The sequence below is a fragment of the Pelodiscus sinensis genome, chromosome 3, assembly GCF_052426305.1.
Source record: "Pelodiscus sinensis isolate ZL-2025 chromosome 3, ASM5242630v1, whole genome shotgun sequence".
NCBI classification, from domain to species: domain Eukaryota; kingdom Metazoa; phylum Chordata; order Testudines; family Trionychidae; genus Pelodiscus; species Pelodiscus sinensis.
The window spans coordinates 140272460-140295894 of NC_143054.1; the positions used below are offsets into that span (position 1 = coordinate 140272460).

Sequence of the window (23435 nt, forward strand, 5' to 3'; positions counted from 1 at the left end):
TTACTTCATCACTGCTTCCAAAAGGTAGAGGACGGTATGGTGGGTTTGGCTTTGCACAGAGCATAGGAATCATCCCACCTGTCTGTCTTCATTTTTGGCTAGTGTCAGTGAAAGTTATCAGTATGTTGCAGCTGACTACCAGGTGTATGTAGAGGTCAAAGCTGCCATTTTAGCCAGGGGAATTAATTTAGAACTCCCGTAAAACATGCATTGTACCAGACATACCGTGAACTATGAATAGTGTATAGTATACATATATATTGATACTGCCCTCAGAAAAGATACATATATACTTTTTCATTAGTTTTGGCTAGAAAGATCTAGCTGTGGTTCTTGCACTTCCTGTTCTGTTATTTTGGTTAGTAAACTTCCCTTGTAGTGTCTCACCTCACATCAAAGTAAGTTCTCTTAGCCAGGAATCATTCCCTTCTATAAAGCACTTGATACGTCTGGGCTCTGTAGTAATAATTTACACTTCATTGCCAACTTCATTTTTAATTAACATGGCAATTCATATTTTGCAGCACCAATAGAAATACTAATTGAATGGAGATTTTAAATAGCATTAAGTTCTGTTACTGTCTGCAAAGACTCAGCCTCTTTTCATTAAACTGTGTTTGATCTGCTTTTACTAGGTGCAAGTGGTTTGCATCTCACGAAACATGAAAACTTTCATGGTGGATTAGATGCAATATCCGTTGGAGATGGATTGTTCACTATTTTGACAACACTTAGTAAAAAAGCAAGTACAGTGCATGTGATGCTTCAACCAATTCTTACCTACATGGCCTGTGGGTACATGGGAAGACAAGTAAGTTTGCTTAAATCTATTCACTTACAGTGTGAAATATTGTTTTAATGGGAATGTGATGTCACTCTTCTTTAAATATCTTTTGATTATCTCTATTTAACAAAAAACTTGGATTTCAAAGCCCTTCTAATAAATATGGAAGTCCTCACAAAGAAGTTTGCTCTTTATCTAAGTTACTAATATAAATGCAATTTTAAATGTTTAGTCTGATGAAAATTACAAAGTGGTTTCAGTGCTTGAAGTACAAATTAAATTAGATGCATTTTAAACGAGCTATACAATTGTAGTGATATAATTATTGGCTTAGATTTCCTTTTTTCCTTCATGGCTCTGCCTCCATAGACTCCGCTTGACCATGTTTCATGTCCTGGTAAGGCTATATACACATGCTAATGGCAGTTAATGGTGGTTAGGTAGGGAGTTAAGCTGTATTTACCAAAGGATTAGCATGTGTCTATTCTGTTACTGCTGGATTTATTCATGTTCAAGTTGAAAGTGGATGGAATCCATATGCAAGCTTCTGGCTTTCAAATGCTGGCTGGCACTGAGACTTTTCACGGCACCCTCATCTCAGTTTACTTCCTGTGCTCTGTAGGACCCCTCTAGTCTTTATTTTTATTTCCCTTGTACTTCACTTACTTCTTTTCTGCCTGCAGTACCCGAGTTCCTGTGGTATTCCAGACTGGTGATTGCCGGCCTAGTAGTTCTCCACAGCAGAGTGGTCAGATAGTTCATGTGGATATTGGAGATTTGCCCAAGTGGGCCTCCACTTTATCAAAGTGTAAGCAGGAGTCCTCTCCTTCAGGAGCACTGTGGTAGTAATATATCTTAGTTAAACTGCTGTCCGACAAGGCTGCCTGGCTCTTGATGAGTGTGGTCCTACTACCATCTTGATGGTCTCAGGCTATATTTGGGCTCCATTCTTCTGAGTCTAGCTTGTCCATTTGTGACCAGATCCGAGAGAAGTGTTATGTAACATATTCGTTTCGAGTGAAACATGGGGGTGGGCCAGCCCCAGCTTCTTGGGGTCTGTATCCTGCCCATGTTTAATTGACTCAAACCTACTCGGCTACTATGGTGTCAGGCTTTCCCCTTCAGATTTCTGGTCATAATGTCCAGATCTTCTTTGCCTTGTTTTCTGGCTTTATTTATGTAACTGAATAATGTTCTGGCCTTCAGGCAATAGTCTATCACTGGGCTGAGGTGCTCATGCACATCCGCTTGCAAAGCTTCCCCTCTTTAATAATATTCATTTGAATTCCCCTTTGCCCTGTTGGAAATAGAATCCCTACCACACAAGCTAAAGAATTACACAATACACAAGAAGAAGATATGAAAAATATGCTTGGATACATAAGCAGTGTCCCAACTTGATGAAACAATTATTTGTATACAGGAGGTGTTACACCATAATATAATATATGTATCTGAATATAACAGATAAAATGTTAAAATAGGATTATGACACTTCTAATATGTTTTTAGAGATGTCCAGCCACTTTAAAGGCTGCATTTTTCTGGGTTTGCCATGCCTTTGCCTTATTTAGTTGCCACTAAAAGTGACAACATCAACGCCATATAAATTATTTAGGAAGGACTTTAGTTCTCTCAGGTTTTTGCATATTTCTGTTGGCAATACTCATTCCATATTGTAATTGTGTTTAATTCAGGATCCCTTCAGTGTAATCATGTTGCTTGAGGAGATTCTAATTATGTTCTGCAAGGAAGCTGATGTTGGCAAACTTTTCAGCAGCCTAGTCAGGGAAATGAAATAGCTTTATTCCATCTTTCCTTTCCCTAATAGGTTACAGGATTCCCATTTCATCCCTTTAGTTCCTCCAGCATTGAGAATGCCTTAGTGACTACCAGCCAGCATTCAAGGCAGAAATCATCCATTTATATTCCTGTACTTACAAATTATCAGTAAATTGCTGCTAATCTTGATGATTGCCAGCTATCTTGAAAGATGTCCGAAATGGTTTACTTTCAATCTAAACTGGTACTACTGTGACAAAAAAAAGTTATTTGAGGTTGTCTGTTTTGGATATTCTTTATTTTTACCCCCATTCTTAACTGAGTAGTTTTCCTTGTTTCTAGGCAGAGAAGATTTTCCTTGAGGGTATGTCTATACTACAGAGGGTTTTTTTTTGGAAAAATGGCCGTTTTTCTGAAAAAATGTCAGTTAAGTCCACACTGCAGTTGTGTTCTTTTGAAAGAAAATGGAAAGAGCAGAGGGTTTTTTCTGTAATTGGTAATCCTCTTTCTATGAGGAAGAAGCCTTTTTCCGAAAGAGCTCTTTCAGAAAAAGGCATGTGTGGATGGGGTAAAGGGAGTTTTTGGAAGAAGAGGAAAGAGGAAAAAGCACAGGTTACCTAGTGGCCACTCCATCCATAGGAATCACAGCTTAAATGCAAGATAGCATCCATTCGGAGTGGACACTATTTTTCAAAAAAGATCACTTTTTCTATGTGCTTTGGCAGTGTGGATGCAATCTTCCAGCAATCTAGATGTATCCTGAAATGGAGAGCCAGGGTAAATGCACTAATGCTATTTCATGGTAGAAAAATGAACCAAGCACTAGGTATTGCATTAGGTGTTGGGAAGTTCTATCCAATCTTAAACTTACCTTCCCCACCCTCAAATGAGGATAAGTCGATTATAAAAAAGAAATAACTGGGTAATAGCTTCCCATTGTCTTTAAATAATTTTGTGTGAAATGTAACTATCAACTATACAATCATGACTAAATTGGTCATATATTTCTTTTAGGGTTCTCTTGCCACTTGCCAGTTGTCCGAGCCACTGTTGTGGTTCATTCTGAGGGTGTTGGACACTAGTGAGGCGCTAAAAGCATTTCACGAGATGGGTAAGAAAGTGGGTTTTTCTGTCATTAAAATGTTTTTAATAGAACAATGTGTAAGCAAACTTAGGTAGGTCAAATATGCTTTTACTTTCTTAGTGTTAGTCTAGATTTGATTCCTTTAGTTCCGTGCTTACCTTTAATGTATGTTTGACTTGCTCCACTTTACTTTAGGAGGTGTTCAGCTTATTTGCAACAATATGGTAACCAGTACAAGAGCCATTGTCAACACAGCAAGAAGCATGGTTTCAACTATTATGAAATTTCTTGATTCTGGTCCTAGCAAGGCAACAGATAGCAGTTTGAAAGCAAGAGTACTAGCTTCTGAGCCTGATAATGCGGAAGGAATCCACAATTTTGCGCCATTAGGTTAGTAATACTACTTTTTTTGCCTTTAGGAGACAAAAAGTTGCACTAAGACACATTTTTAAAAATGTCAATGCGGTAGGATAGTCAGTAAAGATGGTACCAACAAGATTGGAGACTGAAAAAGTCCATTTTGATTAAAGTGAACACATTGGGCTGGGGATTGCAGATATTGTGGGAAAGTGGCAAGAGGTTCCTCCAAATCTGAGTGAAGGGATCAGAAGAAACCATTACAAAATGTCTATAAAATTGCCAATAATAAAATCAGTGCGTAGTGGATAGAATGAGGACCAGTAATGCTTCTTCTGCTTTCATGTTTTCAGTAATTAACATTAGAATAGGCTTGAACAGTTGTTTTTAAATTCATGCTACAGAATGCTTGCAAGTAACTGAGACTAACCACATAAATATAATACATATGCTACAGATCACCTCCAGATTGCCGGTTATTCCTGTCGACTACATTCATTCCCCCTCACCTGTTGCCTCTGTCAAAGGCAGCAAGAGCGAGGGGTGGTGGAAGATGGTGCATGTGTGGAGCCAGGTTTTAAGCCATCTTACTCTCCCCTCCCTCTCTCTTCCTCTCCCCCTACTCCACCTCGGCTTTTATGCCTCTGATAGAGAGGCAGCAGCACAGAGGGTGAAGGGGATAGGCAGGAGTCCATATGTGCAGGGAACCAGCTTTGCAAACCCTCCTCCCACCGCTTTCTGCCTCCTACAGAAGCGGGAGGGGGGATTGCTCCCTATGAAAGAGAAGCAACAGCACAGGGTGGCGGGAGGCTCCCTGGGAGTGGTGCTGGGAGCACACTAGGGATGTAAAAACTAGATTAATTAACTGATTATAGTGGACGGAATTTCCATCCACTATTCGATTAGTCGATAAGGGGCTTCTGCTTTGAAATGTAGCAAGAGCCTGCCCTGCTGTTACTACATTTCAAAGGCAGAAGTGCAGCACAGCTTTCCACTTTTGAAATATACAAAGATTGAAATGCCACATGGAGCCTGGGGCCAGCGGGGAACTGTCTGAGTCCCCTGCTGGCCCCATGCTCTGCTTCCACTTGGAAATGTGCAAGAACCTCAGCGGGGACCCTTGGACATTTCAAAGGTGGAATGCCGCTCCTGCCGTCTCTCATGGAGCTGGACTTAGCGGGAACCAGCTTTTAAGCTGGCTTCCCCCAGTACCCTCTCCTCTCTCTCCCTCCGCCCAACCTCTTTCTGATAGAGACAGCAAGGGAGGGGAAAGAGACTAGTTGACTAGTGTGTTGGCTATCCAATAAGCTTTTGCTTATCAGATAGTCAATTAGTCACTTACCTCACTAGAACACACTGGCTCCTGGCCTGCCCCTGGGGAATTAGTGAATAGTTGCGTAATTGCTAAAATTTGATGCGGTTACACAACTATTGAATTGTATGCTATCTAACATCCCTAATACATGGTAGTGTTTGGCACTCAGATAACTCTTCCTGTTCTTGTATTTCTGCCTGGTTTAACAATACAGTAATGATTACAGTAAAACTGCGATGGTCCCGCATCTGACGGTCCGGCACTCCTGATGGTCCGGCACCATCAGGAACCCGGAAGTGCTCCGTGCAACCGGACCATTGGAGCTGCTCTGCCCCCAGCTTCCCCGAATCAGCTGCTGCTAAAACTGACCAGCGCTGAATCCGGGAAGCAGGGGACAGAACAGCTGGAGTGCTGCCGGGTAGGTCCAGTAGCGCTGCCCCTCGGGGCTGCAGGACCAACCTGTCAGCACCCCAGCTGTCCCGGATTCAGCCACTGCTGAAATTGATCAGTGGCTGACGCCAGGAAGCCCGAGACAGAGCTGCTCTGCCCCAGCTTCCTGGAATCAGCCGCTGGTCAGTTTCAGCAGCAGCTGACTTGGGTACACCTGGGACAGAGCAGCTGGGGTGCTGCCGGATTGGTCCCTGCAGGGCCGAGGTTTGGTGCTACCGGACCAACCCAGCAGCGCCCCAACTGCTCTGCCCCAGGCGTCCCGATTCAGCCGCTGCTGAAACTGACCAGGGCTGACTCCAGGAAGCCCGGAGCAGAGCAGCTCTTCCTCTGGCTTTCTGGAGTCAGCCGCTGATCAGTTTCTGCAGCGGCTGACTTGGGGACACCTAGGGCAGAGAAGCTGGGGTGCTGCCGGGTTGGTCCAGTAGCGCTGAGGAGCTGTGCTGCGGGGCCAACTCGTCAGCACCCCAGCTGCTCTGCCCCAGGCGTCACCAAGAGCAGCTGGGGTGCTGACGGGTTGGTCTCGCGGCGCCAAGGGTTGGCGCTACCTGACCAACCTGGCAGCACTCCAGCTGCTCTGCTGCAGGCGTCCCCGATTCAGCCGCTGCTGAAACTGACCAGCAGCGGCTGAATCAGGGACTCCTGGGGCAGAGCCGTACTATCAGAAGGGAGGGCTATGAGGGGGTCTGGGGTAGCATCCCCCCACCCCAGACCCCTCATAGCCCCCCCTTTTGATAGTCCGGCATATCTGATAATTGGGCACCCCCTGGGTCCCAAAGGTGCCGGATTATCGGAAGTTTACTGTACTACATTCTTAGTTCTGCTGGGAGCAGTCTGTGAGGGGAAAGGAAAATTAAATGATTCTGTCTTCGAACTGTCATAAATGTAGTAATCATAGACAGCAAACTAAAGCTGTAAACTACCATGCCAGGTTCAATACTGGCCATGTAGCAATCTTAATATTATTTTCCTTTACTCTCAAAAAGGCTAGGGCAGTGGTTCCCAAACTTTTCATCATCACGCCCTCTTTTTGATTTTTGAGAAACCCTCACGCCCCCTCCCATCATAGCAGCAAAACTAGTTGAGCGGCTCCCCCCCCCCAAAAAAAAAGAACTCACTGGGGCTGAAAAACAAAAATAGCAGCAAAACTTAGGGGGCTGGGATTGACTGGGGGGCGGGGTCGTCTTGCCCCTCCCCCCCCCCCCGAATTTCTGCACACACCCCAGTTTGGGCTGGGCTTTGGGAAACCCAGAACTGTCAGTTCCTCTAATGCAAGAAAGAGGGAGGGGTGCTGCTTTGAACTATTTTTGATCCTACCAGTAGCTTAAGATGGACATGCAGAGCAGGCTGTAGTATTTTGAGATGGACATGCAAGAAGCTTTTAAGTCATGTACATATATATTTTGTGCATGTGCAGTGCTTGAAAACTGCACTTGCATTGGTGAGGTTTCTCTGGCAAGAGAGGCATGATAAACATGAAGATATCAAGCTGGATTCAGCGTAGCACCCTCTTCATTCTCAGTAGCTGGGGGTGAGAGCTTAGCATCTAACCAGAACATAGGTCCTGGACTTTAACAGGCTCCCCTCCCAACTTTTTATTTTGGCTGAGGCTCTAGAAAGTTTAAGACGTTGTCTAGCAGATATGCAAACAAAATTGCATTAGTTGTGTCTGCATATATAACTTATTTATACAAGTTATGACTAATATATTTTAATGGAAAGACAACAAAAATTAATTTAGCAGTTATAATGGTTATATCAAATTGCAGTGTGGTAACCTACAACAAATGAATAATAGAAAAGTGTTACTCTTTAGTGACTGGTAACTTGAGTACTAGTAATCAGGATTTTAGAATGTGATGTTAATTATTATGATTGATTGAAGGTTCCATCACATCAAGCAGTCCTACTGCCCAACCTGCTGAAGTACTACTTCAGGCTACGCCTCCCCACAGAAGAGCTCGATCTGCTGCATGGTCTTATATCTTTCTACCCGAGGAAGCTTGGTGTGACCTCACAATTCACCTTCCTGCTGCTGTGCTGCTGAAAGAGATACACATCCAACCTCATCTTGCATCCCTTGCAAGTAGGTAGATTATTAAAAATTGTGCTGAACTGAAAAACTCCGGGGATATAATTTTAGAAAAAATGTTATCTTTGAACATAAACCCCACTCTCCCCCCTGCCCCTCCCCGCCCCGATTTGGAACACTAATAAAAGGCCTGTCGTTTATTAGCTTTTCTTTTCTTACTGAGAATCACATGCCATGGAATTTCTGGTTTTTATATTTTGTACTGTTGGAAATAAGGGCAGGTCAATACTTAAAAAGCTGCACTGATGCAATGCTTTAGTGAAAATTCTACTACATGGATGGGAAAGATTCTTCCTCAAGCATAGTTGATCCACCTATATGAGACAGTAGCTGTATCAATGGGAGGAGCTCTACTGTCCACATAGTGCTTTTGGGGCAGGTTAGGGTTAGGTTGATGTAACTGTATTGCTCAAGGGGAGTTGTATCAACATAAGTGTGTAGAGCAGACAAAGCTTGAGTGCATCCTTATCTGCTCTTCTAGTTCTGCCTTCATTGTCTGTGATGAGAGTTGGTGTTAACTAGGAGAGGCCCTTGCATTTCAAACAGAATCTGCTTACATATTGATTAATTTGTTTACTTAGTTTTGAGCCCCAGGTGTTAATTCCCCTGATGCCTCAGACTGGGTTCTCTGAAGCATCCTAAAGGGCCTAAAGCCCTCATGACAACTGCTTTATTGTTAGACAAATTCAGTTTTAATGGATTATAATCACCACTGACCTGATGACTTTCTCTCCCATAGGTAAGGCTGTTAAAAACTGTCGGGAGTCATATCTGCACTACAAATTTGTGCTGGCATATCTATTTGTAATTCTTGACTAACATAACTGTTCTGGCAAAATCCCTAATATTGATTGGCAAAACTGCATTTTTGGCCTGTATAGCTTATTTTGCTTTGTAGGGCTAGAATAAAGTACATCAGCAAGCTTCATATACCCTAAGAACACCTTGTGATGACTATACAACACAGGTATATGTATAGCAGCAAGATGCTCTTGATGTAGACCTAGCCTGAATAGGCAGGGCCCTCCTATGCCTCCTTAGTTTAATCCCCAGTCTTTGACATGAAGTGCACAAATCAGATTTTGGATATGGATAAAAATATGAAATTAATGTGACATTTATGGTCATATTTTGTCTCACAGATCAAAGATATCTGCTCTTTTGTCTTAGCTCTCCTGGAAACAAAATAAACCCACACCCAATAAGGGGGTGACAGATTCATTAGTGGGAAAGCATCTCCTGCTGGCAAAGTGCCACCCATACTAGCCCACTTTGTCATTAAAACATTTGTCATTCAGCCAGGGCTTCTTCCAAAGCCCCGAGGAACAAAAACTCCCAACAGAAGTGCAATTGTAGACATACCCAAAGTTGGAAACTATGCTAGTTTATCATTTTAAAAACTGGGTACTCACATTGATAAATGGTTTTTAAATGAAGTCGAGCTGTTCATTAATTGCAGTTAATGTATGTGATTAACTCAAAACAAATTAACTCATTTTTTCTTGATCACAGACCCATGCTCAAGGTGGGTGTGCTTTTGTGCATTTCTAGGACGGGTACCATTCCTCCCAGAGCCCTATTCCTCTTGTGCTCTGGATCAGAGACCTGCTTCTTCTCTACTTCACAGAGCATGGAGGGACTCGATGCTCTGGGTTATATGCTTGAATTGACAGGGTATTAACATACTCATTCCCCCAACACACACTTCTTTCCAGCACCCAAAAATATTTAAATAACTGGCATTCTGTTGTTTAACAGTGTGACTACAAATAGGATTAATTGTGATAAGTTTTAAATTGTTTGACAGTACTAAAGTGTTACTCTCCTCTTACTCTGTAGCTTGCCCTTCATCAGTATCTGTTGAAGTAAGTGCAGATGGGGTGAATATGTTACCTTTGTCAACTCCTGTCGTCACAAGTGGCCTCACATACATAAAAATCCAGCTTGTAAAAGCTGAAGTGGCCTCTGCAGTTTGCCTTCGACTTCATCGCCCACGAGATGCTAGCACATTAGGCCTCTCTCAAATTAAATTGTTAGGCCTCACAGCCTTTGGAAACACATCATCTGCAACAGTTAACAATCCATTCCTTCCTTCTGAAGATCAGGTGTCTAAAACAAGGTATGTTTATTCATAGTTGCTTGAAATGAGGAGAGCTATTCATGCTTTTCATAATTTCTTTATGAAGTCTTATAAGGCAGAAGTTACAGGCAGTGATCTGAATTCTCAGATTATAGAAAAATGTGGGTAATCTCCATGAATAGTTTCCATTTTACCTCTTTTAGAAAATTTGGGGTTTAATTTAATGCAAGGAAGAGTTAATAAAATTTAGAAATTAAATGTATCGCATTTTAAAGTTAATGAGCAATAAGGAATTTGCTAACCTTCGGAGCAAAAGAATTGATAGGGTTTGTGTTTGGGAGCAAGGGGGGAGGGGATTTAAGATGCATTAGTGAGACATCATAATAGAAATTTTGGTTTGGTGCGAATTTAAAAAGAAATATTTTAATTTTAGGATTGAATTTAAAATGACCAAAAAGCAATGGAGGACGATATTAGCAATACACCAGATGACACAGGGTTTCCCATATAACCTCTAGTCCACCAGTAGTTAGAGATCTCACCTGGGATATTGAAAGAGTTCAGATCAGTTCCTCCTATCTGATATGGAGCTTGGGTCTCTTGTCTTGAAATAGAATCCCTCAGATCCTGGACTGGGAAGAGTTCTCTTAAGAGTCCATTTTAGTTTCTCGTTTTGAAGTTTTTATTTTTCATAAATAATCATAGATGCAAGGGTACTCGAACTTGGAAGTATCATCCTAGGTTAGAGCTCTACCTATCAGGGTATAGAATTATTCTTTGTTACTTTCTTGTTGGCTCATTGACTGTTCATTGTTGTTGTTAATAACTAGGAATTGCCTCTATGAGCCTAAGAAAGTTGGAGCTTTTTTTTTCTAATAGCTTTGATTTGAATTGTCTTTAAAATTTTAGAGTAACTTAGGTGAAGAAACAGGAAAATGAAATTTAAATGATACATAAAGCAGCCTTCCATAAACAAAGATCAAAGGATGAGTCAGTTAACACTGAAGCTTTTTTGTAAATTCAGAAAATATAAATACGATAGCCAATTTTTGCTATTAATATTATATTTTGTGTAACTTGAGTTTGTGTATTGTTTATGCAATTAAAAATTGATATAATTTATAAAACAAGGGTGCAGTTTACTTGTCTACAACCTCATTTTTTCAAGTTAATTGCTTTTAATTGTTCAAGATAATTGTTCTTTTAACAGTTTAATATAGAATGTTCCATTATGTGTATTAAAAGAAAAATAATAGATGAAACAGGCTAAATATAAACAAAACACATATTGAAAAATGTGCAGCAAATACAGTAGAACTCCAAATCTGTTAAGATTCACTGTAATCTATTGTAGTATTTATCTTAATTTATAGAATCATAGAATACTAGGACTGGAAGGGACCTCGAGAGGTCATTGAGTCAGTCCCCTGCCCAAATACTGTCTAGACTATCCCTGATAGACATTTATCTAACGTACTCTTAAATATCTCCAGAGATGGAGATTCCGCATCCTCCCTGGGTAATTTATTCCAGTTTTTAACTACCCTGACAGTTAGGAACTTTTTCCTACTGTCCAACCTAAACCTCCCTTGCTGCAGTTTAAGCCCATTGCTTCTTGCTCTATCCTCAGAGGCCAGGATGAATAAGTTTTCTCCCTCCTCCTTATGATACCCTTTTACATACCTGAAAACTGCTATCATGTCCCCCCTCAATCTTCTTTTTTCTAAATTAAACAAACCCAGTTCTTTCAGCCTTCCTTCATAGGTCATGTTCTCTAGACCTTTAATCATTCTTGTTGCTCTTCTCTGGACTCTCTCCAATTTCTCCACATCCTTCTTGAAATGCGGTGCCCAGAACTGGACACAATACTCCAACTGATGCCTAACTAGCGCAGAGTAGAGTGCAAGAATGACTTCTCGTGTCTTGCTCATAACACACCTGTTAATGCATCCCAGAATCATGTTTGCTTTTTTTACAATAGCATCACACTGCTGACTCATGTTCATTTTGTGGTCCACTATAACCCCTAGATCCCTTTCTGCTGTTCTCCTACCTAGACGGTCGCTTCCCATTCTATATGTGTGAAACTGATTGTTCCTTCCTAAGTGGAGCACTTCACATTTGTCTTTATTAAACTTCATCCTGTTTACCTCAGACCATTTCTCCAATTTGAATTATGACCCTATCCTCCAGATTAGTCGCAACCCCTCCCAGCTTGGTATCATCTGCAAACTTAATAAGTGTACTTTCTATGCCAATACAGGCAGTCCCTGGGTTACGTACAAGATAGGGACTGTAGGTTTGTTCTTAAGTTGAATTTGTATGTAAGTCGGAACTGTTACATATTGTGGCGGAAACTCTAGCCAAACATTTCTCCAGAGCTCAGTTTTATTCTCCCACACCTCACTTGCCTCAGTCCTTTATTCTCAAGCTGAGGTGTCTGCTGAGAAAATCCACTCCGCGTCTCCCTGGTCTGCTTGGGGGGTGGGGGGGGCGCTAGCTTCGTGTCTCCCTGGTCTGCTGGGGGGAAGCAGCTAGTGTGGGGTTGCCTCACCCCGTTTGTAAGTAGGGATCCGATGTAAGTCGGATCCATGTAACCCGGGGACTGCCTGTATCTAAATAGTTGATGAAGATATTGAAGAGAGCCAGTCCCAAAACAGACCCCTGCAGAACCCCACTTGTTATGCCTTTCCAGCAGGATTGTGAAGCATTAATAACTTCTCTCTGAGTATGGTTATCCAGCCAGTTATGCACCCACCTTATAGTAGCCCCATCTAAGTTGTATTTGCCTAGTTTATTGATAAGAATATCATGCAAGACCATATCAAATGCCTTACTAAAGTCTAGGTATAGCACATCCACCGCTTCTCCCTTATCCACAAGAATCGTGATACTATCAAAGAAAGCTATCAGATTGGTTTGATATAATTTGTTCTTTACAAATCCATGCTGGCTGTTCCCTATCACCTTGCGACCTTCCAAGTGTTTACAGATGATTTCCTTAATTACCTGCTCCATTATCTTCCCTGACACAGAAGCTAAACTGACTGGTCTGTAGTTTCCTGGATTGTTCTTATTTCTCTATTTATAAATGGGAACTGTATTTGCCCTTTTCCAGTTTTCTGGAATCTCTTCTGTCTTCCGTGATTTTCCAAAGATGATAGCTAGAGGCTCAGATACCTCCTCTATCAGCTCCTTGAGTATTCTAGGATGCATTTCATCAGGCCCTGGTGACTTGCAGGCATCTAACTTTTCTAGGTGATTTTTAACTTGTTCTTTTTTATTTTATCTTCTAAACCTACCCCCTTCCCACTAGCATTCCCTATGTTAGGCATTCCTTCAGACTTCTCGGTGAAGACCGAAACAAAGAAGTCATTAAGCATTTCTGCCATTTCCAAGTTTCCTGTTATTGTTTCTCCCTCCTCACTGACCAGTGAGCCTACCCTGTCCTTGGTCTTCCTCTTGCTTCTAATATATTTATAAAAAGTCTTCTTGTTTCCTTTTATTCCCGTAGCTAGTTTGAGCTCATTTTGTGCCTTTCCTTTCTAATCTTGCCCCTGCATTCCTGTATTGTTTGCCTATATTCTTCCTTTGTAATTTGTCCTAGTTTCCATTTTTTACATGACTCCTTTTTTATTTTTAGATCATGCAAGATCTCGTGGGTAAGCCAAGACGGTCTTTTGCCATATTTTCTATCTTTCCTATGCAGCGGAATAGCTTGCTTTTGGGCCTTTAACAATGTCCCTTTGAAAAACTGCCAACTCTCTTCAGCTGTTTTTCCCCTCAGTCTCGATTCCCATGGGAGCTTACCTATCAGCTCTCTGAGCTTACCAAAATCTGCCTTCCTGAAATCCATTGTCTCTATTTTGCTGTTCTCCCTTATACCCTTCCTTTAGAATTGTGAACTCTATGATTTCATGATCACTTTCAAATTCTCAACCAGTTCCTCCCTATTTGTTAGGATCAAATCTAGAACAGCTTTTTCAACCTTCTGAAATAAAAAAAAATTGTCTCCAATGCAGTCCATGAACTTACTGGATAGTCTGTTATGATAGATTTGTCTGTTTATGTACATTTAGGCTCTGATGTAGCAAACATTCATATGAGGAACTTAACCTCTCTAGATAGACAAGTTGATTGCAAAGTCATTATGCATGTGCTTAACTTTATTATGGTGAGTAATTATTTGCAGGATCTGGTCCTTAATGAAGACTGCTTACTGATTTTCTCATTCAGTGCACTTTACTGTGTGCAGTACTTGTAAACGAGACATGCAGATTTCCGATACTCCTAACTACACAGCAAATTTAGCAGTATATGATTGCATAGTTAAATTTCCATCAAATTTTGGCATTTATATTTCAGCTACTTTCAAATCCTTATACAGATTTTCGTTTGAATCATGATAGTTGCTTCTTCCCGAAAATCAACGTCTCCAGTCAGATTTTAGGATTTACCCCCTCCTGGTTCAGGCTTGGGATGTTAAATATCAGTTAATTGAATAGTTGAGTAACCTCATGAATTCTTATTGGTTACTCAACTATGCTTTAGTTCCCGGGGATGCGGATGGCAGTCAGTGCACTCGGGCCTCACTCCCAAGGAATCCCCTGCCACTCTGCACTGCCTCTATATCAGAGGCAGCAGTGCAGGGTGTCAGGCGGTAGCTGGTCCATGAGGGAAGCCAGTTTAAAACCAGCCCTGCAGACCGGCTGCTTGTTGCTCTATGCTGCTGTCTCTGATAAGGTAGATCGTGCCAAACCAACCTAATCTCCTTTTTTGAGAAAGTAACAGATTTTTTAGATAAAGGAAATGCAGTGGATCTAATCAGCCTCGACTTTAGTAAGGCATTTGATACAGTACCACATGGGGAATTATTGGTTAAATTGGAAATGATTGGAATTAATATGAAAGTTGAGAGGTGGATAAGCAACTGGTTAAAGGGGAGACTACAGCGGGTCATATTGAAAGGTGAACTGTCAGGTTGGAGGAAGGTTACTAGCGGAGTTCCTCAGGGATCAGTTTTGGGGCCAATTTTATTTAATCTTTTTATTGCTGATCTTGGCACCAAAAGTGGAAGTGTCCTAATAAAATTTGCGGATGACACAAAGTTGGGAGCTATTGCCAATTCAGAAAAGGATCGGGATATCATACAGGAAGATCTGGATGATCTTGTAAATTGGAGTAATAGCAATAGGATGAAATTTAATAGTGAGAAGTGTTAAGGTTTTGCATTTAGGGATTAACAACAAGAATTTTAGTTACAAGCTGGGGACACATCAGTTGGAAGTAACGGAGGAGGAGAAGGACCTTGGAGTCCTGGTTGATTATAGAATGACTGAGCCGCCATTGTGACATGGCCGTGAAAAAGGCTAATCCGCTCTTGGGATGTATTAGGCGAGGTATTTCCAGTAGAGATAAGAAGGTGTCAGTGCCATTATACAAGGCATTGGTGAGACCCCATTTGGAATACTGTGTGCATTTATGGTCTCCCGTGTTTAAGAAGGATGAATTCAAACTGGAACAGGTACAAAGAAGGGCCGCTAGGATGATCTGAGGAATGGAAAACCTGTCTTATGAAAGGAGACTCAAGGAGATTGGCTTGTTTACCATAACCAAAAGAAGGCTGAGGGGGGCCATGATTGCACTTTTTAAATATATTAGAGGGATAAATACCAGGGAGGGAGAGGAATTATTTAAGCTTAATACCAATGTGGACACAAGAACAAATGGATATAAGCTGGCTAGTAGGAAGCTTAGACTTGAGATTAGACGACGGTTTCTAGCCATTAGAGGAGTGAGGTTCTGGAATGGCCTTCCAAGGGAAGTAGTGGGGGCAAAAGATCTACCTGGCTTCAAGATTAAACTAGATGGGTTTATGAAGGGGATGGTTTGATGAGATAACATGATCTTGGTAACTAATTGATCATTCATTATCAGTGGGAAATAGGTCAATGGAGGGATGATAGGAATTACTAGAGAACTTTCTGGGTGTCTAGCTGATGAGTCTTGCCCACATGCTCAGGGTTTAGCTGATCGCCATATTTGGGGTCAGGAAGGAATTTTCCTCCAGGGTAGATTGACTGAGGCCCTGGAGGTTTTTTGCCTTCCTCTGTAGCATGGGGTACAGATCACAGCTAGAGGATTCTCAGCATCTTGGGGTCTTCAAAGTATTTGAAGGCTTCAATATCTGAGATATAGGTGAGAGGATTATTCTGGGAGGGGTGGGTGAGATTCTGTGGCCTGCACTGTGCAGGGGGTCAGACTAGATAATCATAATGGTCCCTTCTGACCTTAAAGTCTATGAGTCTATGAGGGTGGCAGCAGCCCCTGTCTGGGGGGCAGTCTAAGGCCCCAGACCCAGCATGAGCCAGAAAAGAGCCAGGCTGTCTGCCAGCCCGGCTCCCAATACACTTTAAATGCAGAGCTGCAGCAGAAATAGATCACAGGCGAGGACTGAGGCAGGCTGCTGGCCAACCTGTTAAAAAATTCACGGGGTGGGGGGGGGCGCGGCGGAAATATGTGTAGTCTATAGCATTAACATATAAGCTTTTGCTTATTGGTTAATCAACTATACTATTACTATCCTATAACATACTGTTACATCCCTAGTTGAGGAGAGTGATACAATTTCACATATAAGCACTCAATACATTTTGTGACAAAATGAAGTTGCAGGCATGTCTTGAACTTTAATGTTGAATTCTTTAATGTTTGTATACTCTTGCTCTAATAAAGTATAATTCATTTAAGCTTTGGGTGCCTATTACTATTTAATCACAGATATTTATATTTCTCTTCCTGTCATACTTCCCTATATAAAAGCATTTGATTGACTTAAAGTTAATACATCATAATTATGTATACACTAACTCATTCTAGCTTTTTTTGTTTACTATTTCAGTATTGGATGGTTAAGATTGTTGCATCATTGCCTCACTCACATAAGTGATTTAGAAGGAATGATGGCTAGTGCTGCAGCACCCACTGCCAATCTGTTGCAGACATGTGCTGCCTTACTGATGTCACCATACTGTGGTATGCATTCTCCAAACATTGAGGCTGTGCTTGTAAAAATTGGGCTGCAGTCCACTAGAATAGGCCTAAAACTAATTGACATTCTTCTAAGAAATTGCTCCGCATCAGGGATCGATCCTGCAGGTGAGAACATATTACTTTATTTTCTCTGGTGTTTTTTTTTAAATATTTGTCATTCTAAATCTTGCAATTTCTTTTGTGGTTCATGTAAATTTCTAAGTAGTTGGTTGAAATTTACTAATTAAGGTTTTGACTCTATTTTTAAGTTGCACATCGCACCTTAGTTTTCTATGGTGTATAGTGCTGTGCTCTTGAGTGTCAACAAGGAGGCTCTAGCACAGTGGTTCTCAAACTAAGGATCATAAGGTGGTTATATGGCAGTTGCAAACTGTCAGCTCCACGGGACAGAAGCCAGCATTAAATTAAATTCCCTCCCCCATTTTTAATTTTTAAGGTGGGGTCGCACTGAGGCTTGGTGTGTTTAAAAAAAAAAAGTAGTGACCTATACAGAAAGTTTGAAAACTACTGGTCTAAGACTTAATTATCTTTTAGTGCTACAGTGGCATTACCAGTACAAATAAAACAATGAGTTAGATTAAACATCAGTTTCAGCAAATTGTCAGATAAATGTTCTTGGGATTCTTTGGGATAAAGGAACTTTGGAATAGATGTGCATAAATTCCCAGATGCAAACTGTGCTAAGGAATACCTATAGCTGAGAACATCTGCAGGTAATTAAGCTAAATTTCAGGAATGTTGGAATTATCATATAACTAAATCTTGTTAAACCTAAGAAACTGAGTGTTATGACGAACTTTACAGAAATTATTTTTTTAACTTAACATGTTTGGATTTTTTTAAATTTAACCCAATTTTCAATTGCCTGCATTTAAAACTTGGTTATGTAATCATGACATTACTGTTAGGTTTGTACCTTAAATTACTCATTTGTTAATGTACATAAACATTAAGTGGAAATCCCAAAGAGATGGTAATCACACAATCTTTCTAATGGTTAGAAGATTTAGTATCAACTTGAAATAACTTTTTAATTTCAGCTTTGAGTCAGAATCACTCATACACTGTATTTGTTTTATGGCACTCGTAAAACAGCCAAAGTACAATGGCTGGTAACCTGAAATTACCGTTGCTTGACATGGACTGAGCAGCCCAGAATAGCCAGAATGTACACCCAGTTTTTTCCTCTTGCCCCAGTAAGTAGGCCTGGTAAGAGAGGTAGCTTAAATAAATTTTAATCATCACTTTTGCTGTTATATCCTAATTGAATGTTTGTCAGCAAAGGCTAGTATATAAATTTCTTTTCAGAGAAACTCATGAAGAATAGCTTGCTTTAAAAATGGTTGCCATCTGTTGTGAATAGGACTTTAGTCACAGCTTGTCCTCATTAACCTGTGCTGTTTCAAAGTGGCCATTTCACTTTTCAGGAGAAATGAGGGTGACTTAAGGTGAGATGAGAGAGTTTTCTTCACTTCCTGACAGGATAGAGGAGCACTTAAACAAGCAGGTGATGATGGTGTGCATTTTTGCTAAGAACATCCTGTCACCTCAGTCTGTGGGAACAATATTCTCAAAGAGTATGTCTACAAAGTAAGGCTAAACTCGAAATAAGCTGTGCAGCTTGAACTACATCAATTGCATAGCTTAAGTCGAAGTAGCTTATTTCGACTTTGGGCACATCTACACAGCACTTATTTCAAAATTGAGTACTCTTTCCCCAACTTCTCTTACTCCTCGTACAGTGAGGTTTACAGAAGTTGGAGTAAGAAGCCTGTTATTTTGAAATAAATTGGAATTTATTTTGAAATAACAGGCTTGATGTGTAGATGTGCACTACGTTATTTTGGAATAACTGATGTTATTCCGAAATAATGCTGCTGTGTAGACATGCCCAAAATGGGCACTCAAATGACGACGATAAGAGCAATAGGATGTATCAGCCGTTTTGGAAGTTTCTTCATGAAATTTGCTAAAGAAACTCTATTATGAAGAATAACAAGAAATTACCATTGCTACTTTAAAGTAGTTAAATATGATATATGCACAGATTTTTAATGAATTTTAATTGAGAAGTTTAAATAATGGTTTCCACAACAGAGGTAACTTAAAACCAAGCCTGACTATATATTTAAAGGCCTAATTTTTAATAGAGAAATTAATGAATTTACTTGTAAATTCTCATAATGTGTTTTGAGTATTCAGAATAGTCGTAGGTGGTATGATGGAAGGCATATGGCATTCCTTATATATCTGAAATTGAATATCTATTATTGAGTTATTATACAGTTGTTTCCAATAATTGTTCCACATATACTTTTTAAAAACAAAAAAATTAAATGAGTACTTTTACTGTTACTTTTTTCCTTGTGTGTGGGGCAAGATTTGAATAGCCCTTTACTTTTTGGAAGACTGAATGGCCTATCTTCTGACTCTACAATAGACATTCTCTATCAGCTCGGAACAACTCAGGACCCTGGAACAAAGGACAGGTGAATAATTAATTAAATTGTTAATGTTTTTAAATATTAAAACAATTCTCATTATGTACTCAAACACAAGCCCATTCGTTTACAAGCTGATCCCTCAAACTTACAAAGAAAACATGGTAAAAGTCACTGACTCGTTTATAAGCCAAATCCAGAGTACAAACCTCCAGTCCCAGTTCCTCGGGGTCAGCATCAACGTGGAGGCTTTCAGCTGAGCTTTTAGCGCTTCACACTTTAATGCTGAGCTTTTGATACTTACCCAGACATGGGAAGCAACAGTGGGTTGAAGGATTTGCTGGCTGCTGGGAAGTGTAAAAAGCTCATTAAGAGTGTTATCAGTTAAGAGCCTCTCAGCTAAGAGACTGCACACTAGGAGCTAGTATCCAGCCTACCGAGTCACCGAATCCAGCCCGTAGACCATTCTGCCAGGACCTCAGCCATGTAGCTGTTGTGGTTTAAAGCACAGTCTGTGTGGCGCTCTGCTCTGTGGGGAGAGGGAGGCTTCCCAGCCCAATCCTCAGCTCCTATAGGCTGGAAATAATTGGCCAATAGGAATTGATCCCAGCCAATCTCAGCTCCTGTTGGCTGGAAACAGTCATTTAATAGGAGCTGAGAAATAGGTCTGAGAGATGGAGGCAGCACAAACCTCTTTCCCTGGAGGGAACAAGCCTGCAGTTTAAAGTAATCTGGGGCTGTAGTAGGCAGGGAGCCCAGCTTTCCTTGTGGGTGTAGCAGGGCTGCTTGCTTATGTAAGCACCTCCCACTCTGAGCCTGCCTCTGGCACCCCTGCCTCTCCTGCACCCTAACTCCCTCCCGCACATCACCATCCAAAACCTCTGCACATCCTTCCCCATGTCACAACTCCCTCCTAGACCCTGTACCCTCTTCTTCACTCTTCCTCCAGGCCAGAATCCTCTTCTGCACCCATACTTCCTCCCTTACCCTACACCCCAGTCCCCTGACCCAGGTCACAATTTCCTCCTCCACCCAAACTCCCTCCTTGACCTCATACTGCACCCCAGTCCCTTTCCCCGTGCACTCTTCTGCACCCAACCTCCACCCTAGAGCCCACATCTCCTCCACAGAGAAGTGCAGCCCGTCACCATTTTCCAAAATCTTGGGAGTGGCCCCCCACCAAAAAATATTGCCCACTCCTGAGCTAGCAAGTTCTTCAGCACACATTGTTTCATGTGGCTCCAGAAGAACCTATTCATAAGCCCACCGCTGCTTTTCACAGTGGGATTTTTTCCCAAATGCATCTGATGAAGTGGATCTTTGCCCATGAAAACTTATGCTTATGCTCCAATAAATCTGTTAGTCTATAAGGTGCCACAGAACTCCTCGTGGCTTTTCCAAAAAAAGTTAGTTTATGAAAGAGGATATACGGCACTTGTTTAAAAAGGGACTTCTCATTATGCTAAAACATACTTTTAGATCTCGTTTAAAATAACCTCTGAGCACAGAACTATAAATAAGTTTATAGTTTTTCATTCTACAGGTACCTAGCTTTGCATTCTCTTCAAAGTAAACCGAGCACAAGTAAACAATATACTTTTTAGTATGGCTACATGTAAGTGTATGCATCTTGGTACAAAGAATGTAGGCCATACTTACAGGATGATAGGGGAAAAAAGATGGGGAGTTGTGGTGGATAATGAGCTGAACGTGAGGCTTCATTGTGGTGCTGTGGCCAAAGAACTAATGCAGTGCTTGGCTGCTAAAAGAATGAAATCTCAAATAGGAGCGGAGACTTTTATTTCTTGACTTGGCCCTTTGCTGCTGCTGCTAGAATACTTTGTCCATTTCTGGTGCCATTTAAGAAGGATAGTTGATAAATTGGAAAGAGTTCAGAGTAGAGCCATGTTCATGATTAAAAAAAATCAGAAAATATTAGGGTGTAAATAGTTAAGTGAGAGAGGCCGGAGCAGGACTATTCCAGCCCTATGGGGTCCTGCCAGAGGCAAGCCTGGCTCGGCCCTTCCACTCGCAGGCAAGAACTGTTCCAGCTTGCCAGAGGAACCTGGTCTGTAATGGGCCTGGCATAGCTCCCACCCACAGGTTACACACTGGCTCCCCAGAAGCAAGGCCTGCAGGGACTGCTGGCACCGCTCCTGGGGAGCAGGCTGTAGAGCCCACAACAAAGCTGCCTCCTTGGGAATGGGACCCATAGCAGCTATGGCACCGAAGCCTCCTAACTGGCAATGGGCCTGGCAGCAGCCTTTGCTGACTCCATTCCCAGGGACCAAGTTGCAGAGCCCACAATGAAGCCACCTTCCCAGGAGTGGGGCCAGTAGTGGCTGTTTAGCCCCATTCCTGGTGAGCCTTCAGTATGAAGTTTATTGAAGCTTTATACTGCAGAGCCTGCAGCATGTCTAACTGTGATTTTTAGCGGTTACATAGTTACATTTTAAATGAATTTTTACATTCCAAGAAAATACACTGTATGGTGAGAGCTCATTCTCATTAGCATAACAAGGTGAAGGCTAAGGAGTAACTTGATTAGTCTGAATATCTACATGAGGAATAAATATTTAATAATGGGCTCTTGAATCTAGCAATTAAAAGCATAGCATCCGGTAGCCTGAAGTTGAAGTTTGACAGATCGAGACAGGAAATGATGTACATTTTGACAGTAAAAGTAATGAATCATTGGAATGTAAACGTAATTAATCAAAGTTTGTGATGGAATCTCTATCACTGACAATTTTTAAATCCAGGATTGGATGTTTTTTCTGAAGGATGTGCTCTAGGAATCATTTTGGGGAAATTTTATGACCTGTGCTGTTCAAGAGGTGAGACTAGGGTGCATCTGCACAGCACCCTAAACTCAAAATAAGTTATGCAATTTGCGCTGCGCAAATTTTCTTATTTCAAATCTATTTTGAAATGGCTTCTTTTGAAATTTGGCACAGCTACACGGTATCCTGAAATAACCATGCATTGTAGATGTACCCCGATGATCAAAGTAGATCCTGCAGATCTTGGAATCCATGAATCTATGAAACCCCTTTCTTCTTTTTCTATTACTTGTAGGTGTTCAGAATGTTGGTAAGATGCAGTAATTCTGTTGCTTCCCCTACATTCTGCTCCTGAACTTCAATAGTTTGAGTTTGTTTTCCATACACTATGTGGCTATAGAATTACTTACATTTACCATTTAAAACGTAATTTTAAAATTACTTCATCTTTTAATTATTGCCAAGCCCTAACTAAGTCTTCTGAGGTTCTCCTGCAATGGTTATTGGCATCCCGGGCATTACAAATAGTGCAGGAAATGTAAAATTTGAGAAATGGCAACATGACATTCATTTTGTTGCAGATGAATAAAGAGGTCTCAACTTTAAAAAAAAAATCAAATTCTACAGTTAATGACTCTTATAATGTTTGTAGTATTTACCTTTAATATTGCTTTAAATAGTGTAAATTATTTTAGGGCAGGAAGTTGATCTATTTTATAGGTTCCTACTGCTTATGTTAAAATATGCTACATGGTTTTGCCTTCCAGAATACAAGCCCTGCTGAAGTGGGTCAGCGATTCTGCAAGAGCAGCTGCCATGAAAAAAAATGTCCGGATCAATTACATCTGCCCAAACAGCTCAACAAGAGAGTATGGTCTCTTGATGCCATCTCCTTCTCATTTGCACTGTGTAGCAGCAATTTTGTGGCATAGCTATGAACTACTTGTAGAATATGACTTACCCGCATTGCTGAACAGAGAGCTCTTTGAGTAAGTACTGCAAGTAAAATATTTCACTGTGTTCTATAATTTGTTTTTCATTTATTAAGATATGATAGGCTTTTTGCTATTTCCGTGTGCAGTAGTAGTGGAGTACTTATGTATTTGTTGCTTAATTATTATGGTTAATGAAAAGATACTGTTTATTACAAAGAAGGATGAGATTATTATAACAAGTGTAATATTCTAAAATTTTGTTAGTAATTTGTAGTGGCCAAT

At 41.0% G+C, this 23435-nt stretch overlaps 1 protein-coding gene across 5 annotated transcripts in view; it reads left to right on the forward strand.

Annotated features, from left to right (window-relative positions):
• Nucleotides 1-23435, forward strand: part of BIRC6 (baculoviral IAP repeat containing 6) — a 339419-nt gene that overhangs the window by 163755 nt on the left and 152229 nt on the right. For all 5 annotated transcript variants that reach the window (XM_075924970.2, XM_089776902.1, XM_089776900.1 and 2 more), the window contains 8 exons: nucleotides 636-811; nucleotides 3581-3677; nucleotides 3846-4040; nucleotides 7655-7855; nucleotides 9701-9980; nucleotides 16843-17099; nucleotides 19375-19483; nucleotides 22986-23207. In XM_075924970.2, coding sequence (XP_075781085.1) covers nucleotides 636-811; nucleotides 3581-3677; nucleotides 3846-4040; nucleotides 7655-7855; nucleotides 9701-9980; nucleotides 16843-17099; nucleotides 19375-19483; nucleotides 22986-23207 — 1537 coding nt within the window. The remainder of the gene's footprint in view (nucleotides 1-635; nucleotides 812-3580; nucleotides 3678-3845; nucleotides 4041-7654; nucleotides 7856-9700; nucleotides 9981-16842; nucleotides 17100-19374; nucleotides 19484-22985; nucleotides 23208-23435) is intronic.